Genomic DNA, 10,236 nt, shown 5'->3' with positions numbered 1-10,236 from the left:
TTGATTTAAATGAGCTACGTCAACATTTAATTTCCCTTTGGGATTAATAAAGTATTTTTGAATTGAATTGATTGAATTTAAATAGCAAACCAATGATATTTTAATGAAGAACAGAATAACAAAAAAATGGCTGTCCTGAACTGTATTTATCACCCTCCTCTGAAGGTGACAGGGTGATAATCTTTTTGCCTGCGTCTGTTCACAAAGCACTTTAAAGCAGGACTTTGACGTCTTCTGGCTGCCTCTGTGTGATTGCAGAATGGACTAAGGCAGTGGGGGGTTGAAGCCAACCCATCCCTGATGCTGTGAAATCAGATAGTAACAGAGCTGAAATGGTTGACTTTATCAGCTTTGCAGCTCGATAATTTAATGGAGTGATGACATATGGTCTGACCACCCAGTCACAGGAATAAACAACAACAAACTGGCTTCATTTCTGAAAGCTCACCTCTGCGTGGGAAGTGGCCAGAGGCAGCATAAAGATGGACTTGTCTGTGCAGCCATTTTGCAGAAATGTTTTGTGAAAGAGCCATGTGTGTTCATTTGTCTATCAGCAAAACATTTCATGAACCACTGGACAGATTTTAGTGAATCTTTCAGAAAGTAATTATTAGCTGGATATCTAAAACTCATTAACATATGGAGTCAACTAAATTCAAGAAGATTGTGTTGTATTCAACACAAAATGGCTATAACTCAGTCAGTTTTCTAGACTCTAAGCTAAGATTTAAATGTGATTCCCAACATCTAATCTAAGTGCTAACACATCTTGCAAGATCTCCTAATATTGTATGAGATTGTTATAACATCATTTACAAGGTTTGAACTCTGTCATTTCTCAACATAAGATGATCCTAATCCAAAACTCTGACATGAGTGGCAGCAGGATATGTGCATCCTTTCAAAAAATACTAGGCCTTTCATTTAAACAAAATTCCATTTTCATTACCCCATCACTTGGTCTCTCCTTAGACAGACGACGAGCCAGAATCATGGACAGAGTCTGAAGGGAAACAAACACATCAGAAACTAGTCAAAAGTTAGCTTTTATATAAATAGCATAAAAGATGAAATCATTTTTATAGATGTTGATTTAAAAAACTTTCAAACTTTCAAAAGTTTTTGCATATTTGACAACTTTAACATGTGAGTAAAACAATGGCAAATTTCAAGGCAGCTGAATCTTACGGTCAGTCCCAGTTTAGACACTCCGTACGCTGTGTCTGGCCAGCCATCTTGTTTGTGCTCGCCTCTCTTGGCCTCGTCCACAAATCTCTGCATCAGTCCCACCAGCTCGTCCTCAGTCATGTCCTCGCTGCGAAAACGCTGCTGGAGCTCAGAGCTGCACTGCTGCAAAGCACTGGAGCTAAGAGCGCTCGAGACGTTCACAACACGACCTAAAAACACAGCCAACAAGTTCAAAGTAAAATCAATGGAGACTGCTTTTAGTTTTTAGCTAGCTTTTGGCTACGTATGGCTCCTAGCTGCCATTTTAATACTTTTACCTAACCTGTTTTTACTTTTAGCTTTAACAACTCAGTTTCAGCTTCTTCATCAAATTTCAGCCAAGTCATTCAGCACTCAGTATTCACAGTACATTTGTGTATTTTCTTTGGTTATTAGTAGTCATCGGTGTGGTTTTTAGACCTGGACATCCGTGGCTGTAGCCCCTGATGTTTTCTGTTTTCTGTGCCAAAGTACAGAATTACAAAAACTAAAATGAGAAAGGTTTGACTTCTCTGTAACTAATTAGAAAGAAAATTTGTCACACAATTGTTTTGAACATGGTAAAAATTAAGCAACAAAGCTGTGAGAGTTTGTGAAACTGAGAATCCCTGCAAACATGTTGCCGTTCACAAAGTAAAGTTGCCAGAAGTTGCAGCCCAGTGAGATACAACCTTAAACAGGACAATCACCTGAACACCTTTATGATGCTGTCCACCTTACTACCAACATGTAAGTGTAAACAGTGCTTAGTATGTGTGTTCTTTATATTTTTGGTGTTGTTGTTTTTGTTTTCTTGCTAGTTGAAAACTAAACTCCGCCTTGGATAGTAAAGATACTTTTAATGTACCTCCAGCTTTGATGATCTGCCAGAAGTGCGTCAACATGTCTCTGGTGGCAAAAAAGTTGGTCTTAAGAGTCACCTCGGCCCGGACAGGAAACGGAGTTGTGTCTCCAACTAAAAAAAGGTCCACATGTTCTTACTGTTAGCTTTTTAATAAAATCATCATTTCATTCACAAAACACAAGCATTCTGACATCAAACTCGGGTCACAAATCGTGGAGACATGTTTGAGCTCGTCTCTGACTCCAGTCTGAGGTCTGTGAGACCTGGTCAGTCCTGACACTGACACATCAACACTCCTGTACAGTAATATGTTACTGTACTGTACTGTACTCAACACAACTAAAAGAACCAGAGGAGATCTTACTACACTAAATATAGTAACACACTATATGTCCGCAGATTGTTTTATTGCTACCTCCAAAAGCAATGCCAGCATTATTGATGAGGACGTCCACTCCTCCGTACTTGTCTTTGAAGAAAGCAGCAGCTGTGGTGATGCTGTTCACATCATCGATGTCCAGCTGGTGGAACAGGGGCTTCAGACCCTCAGAGGCCAGAGACTCCACCGCTGCCTGACCTCGACCTCTGGGAAAAGACCAAACTGGTTTCATTTACTTTATTATTGCCTGCCGCCAAAAGGAAAAAGCAAAGAATAAAGTTTTGTGTGTGTGTGTGTGTGGACTTGTATTTGATACATTGTGGGGACAATTTTCCTAACATATACTACCTTGTGAGGACCAACTGCTCCTCGTGGGGACCAAAGCCTGGTCCCCACGAGGAGAAATGATGTTTTTGGGTTAGGGGTTAGGTTTAGGACTAAGGTTTGGTTTAGGGTTAGCTATGTACTGGTAATGGTTAGGGTTAGGGTAAGGGTCAGGGTTAGGCTGTAGTTAGGGTGTAGAAATGAATGGAAGTCAATGGAAAGTTCCTGCAAAGATAGAGAGACATAACATGCGTGTGTGTGTGTCTGTGTGTGTGTGTGTGTGTGTGTGTGTGTGTGTGTGGGTGTAGGTGTGTAGGGGTGTGTGTGTGTGTGTGTGTGTGTGTGTGTGTGTGGGTGCTCTTGTCTGTCTGGTAGCAATATAATCCCATGAACCACTCTCAGAAAGTAATCTCTGGATTTTGAATACACCTAATGAATACACTTAAGATATGTAACAGCTGTAAAACATCTGTTACTTTTACTGTCATCATACTCCCATTTAAATTTGTACCTGTAAGTAAAATATCATCACCCTGACCAGCAGATGGCACCATTCTCTGGTAGAGTCAGTGTTTCAGGAAGCTTTGGGGGAGTTTCTTGTTTGTTTGTTTTGTGTTTTACTCTTTTGTTTTCTTCCCTTAAATATTAAGACATCATTTAGTCTGGTTTAATCAGTTTGATCAAACCAAACCTTCACAAAGCCAATAATACAATTATTGAAATTGTGTTTCTGAGGACTCGACTTACTAAACATGTTTCCTTCTAAACATTAATCTCTGAATTTAATCTGTAACTCATAAAAGTCTTGCATGTTTAATATTTTTAACTACACACCCTATTTATCTTAAATCACAGAAAAGACCGAGTATTTAAAGTGAAAAACTGTTGCATGGAATGCATCAGTTTGGTCCAGGTGTTCCCAGGTGAGGTGCTGTACCTACACTTGTCTGGCAGTGAGGTAAACGTCACCCTGGAACTGCTTGCAGAGCTCTCGGACGATGGCCAGACCAATGCCCTTGTTGCTTCCTGTCACCACGGCAACCCTGGTGGACATGTCTGTCCACAGAGAGACATTGATGAAAATAAACAGACATGTTGCAGAATTGGAGAAAGAAAACATTTGAACTCCATTAATATTTTGACATCAATCATGTTTTTGTCTCTTAATAAGCCTTATTACTTAACAGACGGGATATAAGAAAGCTATAGATGATTAGTGACTTCACAGAGCTCAGAATCAGAACAGACTGAAGATTTTAACCTGTAAAACTCCACGGTGCGCAGACAGCAGTCAGCCGTGTCACACAGATTTATTGTCTAGTATGAAAATTTGCTGTGTTTGATGAGGTTATAAATGTCAGGAGGCCTTGCTACTTGAAGCTGATGGGCGAGAGCAGCAGAGGACCACACCAGGAGCCACTCCTGTCAGCTAAGAACAGGAAACTGAAGCTACAGGTCACACAGGTTCACCAAAATTGGTTCAAGAGATTGGAAAAACATTGCCTGATCTGATTGGTCTGGATTCATTGAACTTTGGTGCAGCAGACAAATCTGCAGCAACAGTATAATGTTAACAGGTCAATATAGACATAAATCTCTAAAGAATGTTTTCAACAACTTCTTAAATCTATGACATGAATAATTAACCCTCCCATAACCTTCGGGTCAAATGAGGTCAAAGCTACAAGGATTTCTCTTCCTCTCTCTTCAGTTACGAGGGCTTCAGGAGGGTGTGTGTGTGTGTGTGTGTGTGTGTGTGGTTGTGGTGTAGAGAGGGAGAGAGAGAGTTGAACTTAAAGTTAAGTGGTAGTAATAAGATTTCAGAGCTTCAGCCTGCAAAAAATAAAATAATAAAAAAATCTGAATTTTGAAAGGATTACTCCTGCAGAAAGAAAACTCAGGATCAAATCTGCATCTTGTTGAGTTTAAATGAACTCATATTCGAGCAGATGTCTGTGAGCAGATACTTAACTGTTGACCAAAGTGCAACAGGGAGTGACATTTACAACTTGGTGCAAACAAACGTTCGTTTAAAAATGAATGATTTAAACTAAAAGAAACAAACGTTTTTAATTTTAGTTGTTTAAAAAGAAAAAGCAAATATTTTATGTGGGACTTTAATGCTAACATTTTCATAGGAGGCAACCAACTTTAAAGAAGTGCTGTTTTTAGATTTATTATACAGATGGCAACCAACATTTGTTTTCTTTTTCATTTAAAAATACAATATCTTTTTGTTTTGTAGCCAGTTAGTTCTAATTGGAAATGGGACAAATTGGCTAATTAAATGCTGAATATCTTAAACAATGGTGAAAGTAGGAAGTGAACACTTGCATATGAGATTCACATGAGAAATGTTATTAAAGACAACCCCATGAACATAATCAAGGCTGGGGAACCCAAATGATCATACCCAGAATACTGGAAGCGCAAACAACGCAGTAAGAATGACATTTCTGCACTTTCTGATTATCTTCTTATATTTATTTGTTTGATTTCTTCCTTCCTGTTTTTTTTTTTTTTTGTGTGTGTTTGTCTTTTCATAGAGCAGTGAATGCGTCACGGTGCTTTCAGAGGGCTGCTAACTGCTCATGTTTCATATTTCTACAAGCGTAATTACGCACAGCCAGACTGGGACTCGGTGATTCGAGCAAACAGAAGCGATTTGAGACAAGAAATAAAACCCATTCAGTCGCATATTATATGTGCTGCTAATAAATGCTGGCTTTACTTACCTTCTGCTGGACTTGAGCTTGTGAGGGAAACGTGGCTGCAGAGGATCCAAAGAGAAAGCCAAAGGACAGAGGGGGACTTACAGGGTCCTGCCAACTGAAATAGAGAGACACTGGAATGTCCACTGACGGCGCAAGGCGAGATTTCTGTCAGCCATCTTGAGAAGACCTTTGTGTAACAGTCTGTACTGTTTACAGTTGTTCACGAATTGTGTGTGTGTAATTCTGTGTCATTAGTCCATTAGAGCTGGGAAAAAATGTTATTTTACTTTAAAAACATATATCCTGGTAATACTGAAGACAAGACTGTACTCAATAAATGTATTGTTATTTTGCATCAGACTGTATGTTTTAATTAGACCAGGTTCTACCTGCTTCTTGATTCCCTGACATGGTTTTATTCATGAGTTTGGGAGGTAATGATGGTCTGTTTATGATCACATCAAGCTACAGAGTTACCAAAATTAATAACTAATTAGCCAACCAGCTACTACAGAGCTAATAAACATTAGCAGCATCAGGTACAAATGTATATTTGACAAATTTTCACAAAGCCTCTTATTAAACTTTGAAAGAGTTGCTTTAATTTAGAAAACAACCTTTTTTAACTCACTTCCACAGGCTGCAGGTCTGAGTCTCTCTGAGCTAATACAACTAACAGCAGAATAAAGCCAGAGTGTCTCCTAAACATGGCAGCCAGGAGGAAAGAGAACAGGGAGAGAGGCCACCAAGACACCTGGGAGCTCTCTGAAGGAGCTCCAAGCTTCAGCAGCTGAGATGAGAGAGACTGAGCTACAACAACTGTTGTCCAGGCTCTTCACCAGCCTGTTCTCTGGGAGAAAGACACTGTTGCAGAAAAGTCAGAATAAATCTCAACTAGAGTCTGTATAGACTGTAAAGACTCTTCATTAAGAGGAAAGTAAGTGTAATTTGCATGCGAGTCTATCTTACATACTGTCTCGGTTTTAAAGATTGAAGTTCCACTCTCTGTTTTTGAATTAAAAAGGTGCCCGGTGGGTAAGCCAAATGTCGTCAACTTAAAAAAAAGAAGGGTAAAAACAAACTTTAGTTTGAAATAAGATATAGTTGAATGGTTCCAGTCTCCTTAGATGTTTGACTGCCAGCAGGGACACGTGTGTTTGTGTTAAACAAAGACTGCTGTCTGTGGTGGAAACAAGAACGGTCTTAGATTTTTAATAAATAAAGGTTTGTTCTGTCTTGTAGTTCATTATAGCTACTTTGAGGTGTCCATGCATTGAACCAGCCTGTTTAGTTGTTTTGTTTTAACTGTAACCACATTATTAATAAATGAAGGTCAATCCACCACCTGCCCCACCTTGTTCTGTTCTAACTCCACAGCTGTTTTGCAATGTGCACAAACACAAATCAATCCATTCTTCAATCCAACTGGTGTCGGTGAGACCAAAGCAGGTCTTTCAGGTTTCCTGAAAAGACCTGCTCAGACCAAAGTACTGATTTGATAACAGACAAAGTATTAGCTTAGTAAGTTTTGTGTTTTTTAGGGTGTGGTATGTGTTTTGTAATCCATCAATCAATCACCACTTCTGCATACGTTGTGCAGTTTTAACCAATTAAATATCAAAACATCCACCTCAAACAACTTTCCAAAACATTTCCCTTTAGCAATACACAGATATCACTTCCTTCAAAACATTGTTCCATTTTCCACTTCAGTATTACTCTATTTTTGTCTTCTTAAGCTCCTTTTAGCTTCAGTTTTGCTCATTTTAGCTCATTCTGCAAGTTTTAACAATGCAATTCATTTTAGATAAAAAATGCAAATTTGTCTTATTAAATATCCAAATACACTTTGAGTTGACCTGAATTTCAGTACAAATGCACAAAATAAATCTTGGATTTAACCGTAAAGTGAGCCATGGTAATAAAATACAAACCCAGCTCTCAGGGCTCTGTTAGGCTCTATAAGCTGTCAGTCGTTTACCACACAAACTGAAGATGAATTGTTACCAATAAAACATTCCTGTTGCTCTAAAAAAAAAAAGAAAAAAAAATCCACTCGTGTTTAAACAAGCTCTGCTCCTGGCAAACCTGTTTTTGTTCTGTGAAATGTCCTGAGATCTTGTCTGAATCCCTGCTTATGTTCAGAGTAAAACATCCACTCTGAGTTTGTGTGGTTACAACTCCCAGCTAACAAAATAACAGACATTTTTGGCATAAAATCAATGGAGTCTAAGAGTGTAAAAATGTACTTTATTGCAAAAAAACATTTTTATTCATTTCATCCAGTTATGGCAATTTGACAATCATGTAAAGAAAGTTTTTACCACAGAAGGCAACATGAAGTAATCAGCACTTTATGCTTTCAGCAACACATTTAATGTTCCCATAATTAAGGATTTAATCACTTACTCCTAAACTTAGCACCTTTCCATGATGCTTTTTATTTGGTTAATTGTTATGTTAATCCATAAATGTTGTTTTTTTTGGTTAAATAATTTAGCTTCACTGGCAGATTTTTGGGAAGCTTTATTCATAAAATGTGACCATAACACACTGTGCTTTCTCTAACGTTTTCACCACTCCTGAACTTCCTTCTCAGAGACAAACTTCCCATGAGGCTCCGTGGCTCCGGGTGGCAGCAGAGCCAGGTAGACCGGAGTCACGGCCCCCTCGTCTGGGGTCTTGGGGGCTTTTGGGCCGGCCATGTCAGTGTGCACCCATCCTGGACAGCAGGCATTAAGCAAAATCTGAGAGAAGTTCGAACACAACATGTTAGATTCTGGACACAGAAAACCATTGAAAATACAGTAATAAACATTTAAAGTTGTATTTCAGTTACCCCATCACTTGGTCTCTCCTTGGACAGACGACGAGCCAGAATCATGGACAGAGTCTGAAGAAAAAAAATTGTTTCTATTATTAGGCAGCACATGTTGCAAATTTTAGATTTTTGATTGGTAGGTCAAAACTAATTTTTTGACTTCTTTTTGTACATATTCTAAAAGCTTTGTCAAGCAGCTAAATCTTACGGTCAGTCCCAGTTTAGACACTCCGTACGCTGTGTCTGGCCAGCCATCTTGTTTGTGCTCGCCTCTCTTGGCCTCGTCCACAAATCTCTGCATCAGTCCCACCAGCTCGTCCTCAGTGATGTCCTCGCTGCGAAAACGCTGCTGGAGCTCAGAGCTGCACTGCTGCAAAGCACGGGGACTGACCATGCTCGAGACGTTCACCACACGACCTAAAAGATGCCACAAACAACATCTGGAGCTTGAAACGGTTCAAACCAGTCACAGAAAATCTAAGGAACATAACAATAATCAGAAGCACAAAGTGCTCTGGCTTTTTCCCCTCTTTGCACACTTTACTATTACTTAAAAACTACAAAAAATTCTGAAGCCATTTTAATGGGGGCCAATGCAGCTTCAACCCAAAATCCCAACATCCATCAGTGTTCTTCTGTGGACCGACAGTAACTCAGGACTTCCTCTTGTTATTATCCAATCTGTATAAAAAGTGAAAAGAGAACCAAGACCAAAAAGAAATGGTAATGCTGCTGGCAGTGGCTCATTGGGATCACCATGGTAACCACACAGTGTCTCTCACTCCCTGACAGCACCCTTAAAAGACATGCTGACAGAAAAGTAAAGCAAAAAGAAGCTTTAAAAAAAAAAACGTTGCTGTGCTGAAACAATTGATGTGACAGAAGCATCTGATCATCATGGATGTCATTTTTTTTATGTTTCCACAGTGTTTTATGTGGGAGAAGAGAAGAAGAGTTTGTTTCCATTTTTTTTTAAACTTTTACACAAACCAATAGTTAGCATGTAGCAACATGAGTTTGGTAAAGGCCAACCTTCTGTGAGCCGTTTAAACAGCAACTGATGTTTCTAGTATGAAATTTGTTGGAGCTATAGAGCTCCAAGGAGGGCTGGGGTTTACCACTCATTTTGTCTAAATCCCATTTTTGTCTTACAGTTTTGGTCTAAACTGCTACTAAAAGTCACAGCAGATGATTCCTGATCAAGCTGCGTGTTTTTGTGTATATATCCTTTCAGTTGTTTTACATTGCCATCCTTATCTTGTTCTAGTGACCCAAATTTTGTGGTGAACCTTTTCAGTGTTTGGAGTAAACAATATCCAGCCTTCTTGAAGGTCTTTCACAGTTTGTATTTGAACACTGGCTGCTTTTTAACTAAATTTTAATCAAGTCCTTGAACCAAAGCAAGTGTTTTTGTTTATAGTCACCAAACACTAATCTGTGCTTCTTTTAAACATTGAAAGGCTCCTAACTGAAGGGATGCATTTTCTGTCTAAACATTAACAGACAACTTGTCAAAGCATTAGTTTTAAATCCTAAGTGCTTTGTTACCAGCAGCCTGTCACAAAAACACAATTTGTTTCCATTTTGGAACAGCAGCAAAAATATGCATCATGCTGGATTTTCAGAAGGGAAAGAACAGCCACTCACTGACAGACACACATAAGAACAAAGTGACTTCATTTACTTTTACTGTCCAGAATCATTGTTTTTTGGGTGCTGCTGCCATGTTGTATGAAGGGCTGTACCCTTAATACAAAAGTCCCCTCGACAATCACTAAAATCAAATCAAATTTTATTTGTATAGCACATTTCAGCAGCAAGGCATTTCAAGGTGCTTTACATAATTAAAAAACAAAATAAAAACAGCATGTGACAATGAATAAACAGTAAGAAAGAGACAAACATCAAAAACCCGCACTCTAACCCT

The 10,236-nt window shown here is 38.9% G+C and overlaps 2 protein-coding genes and 1 long non-coding RNA gene across 3 annotated transcripts in view; 1 reads left to right on the top strand and 2 right to left on the bottom strand.

The window, feature by feature from the left end:
* LOC108250748 (carbonyl reductase [NADPH] 1-like) overlaps positions 1–5,667 on the bottom strand; it is a 6,614-nt gene extending 947 nt beyond the window's left edge. The window contains exons 1-6 of the mRNA XM_037973462.1: positions 5,510–5,667; positions 3,716–3,830; positions 2,487–2,656; positions 2,075–2,182; positions 1,189–1,397; positions 950–1,003 (exon numbers count right to left, since the gene is read on the bottom strand). Of these exons, the coding sequence (XP_037829390.1) occupies positions 950–1,003; positions 1,189–1,397; positions 2,075–2,182; positions 2,487–2,656; positions 3,716–3,828 (654 nt within the window). The 5' untranslated portion in view covers positions 3,829–3,830; positions 5,510–5,667. The remainder of the gene's footprint in view (positions 1–949; positions 1,004–1,188; positions 1,398–2,074; positions 2,183–2,486; positions 2,657–3,715; positions 3,831–5,509) is intronic.
* Positions 5,148–5,843, top strand: LOC119616673. Its single transcript, XR_005232641.1, has 2 exons — positions 5,148–5,215; positions 5,321–5,843. It is a non-coding gene; the product is annotated as an uncharacterized LOC119616673 (long non-coding RNA).
* A 1,875-nt stretch (positions 5,844–7,718) lies between these two features.
* The window catches only part of LOC108250751 (carbonyl reductase [NADPH] 1), a 12,142-nt gene continuing 9,624 nt past the window's right edge, over positions 7,719–10,236 (bottom strand). The window contains exons 5-7 of the mRNA XM_017440779.3: positions 8,518–8,726; positions 8,328–8,381; positions 7,719–8,235 (exon numbers count right to left, since the gene is read on the bottom strand). Of these exons, the coding sequence (XP_017296268.1) occupies positions 8,062–8,235; positions 8,328–8,381; positions 8,518–8,726 (437 nt within the window). The 3' untranslated portion in view covers positions 7,719–8,061. The remainder of the gene's footprint in view (positions 8,236–8,327; positions 8,382–8,517; positions 8,727–10,236) is intronic.

Source organism: Kryptolebias marmoratus, linkage group LG22 (genome assembly GCF_001649575.2).
Source record: "Kryptolebias marmoratus isolate JLee-2015 linkage group LG22, ASM164957v2, whole genome shotgun sequence".
Taxonomy (NCBI): domain Eukaryota; kingdom Metazoa; phylum Chordata; class Actinopteri; order Cyprinodontiformes; family Rivulidae; genus Kryptolebias; species Kryptolebias marmoratus.
This window is presented reverse-complemented; position numbering and strand designations above follow the sequence as displayed.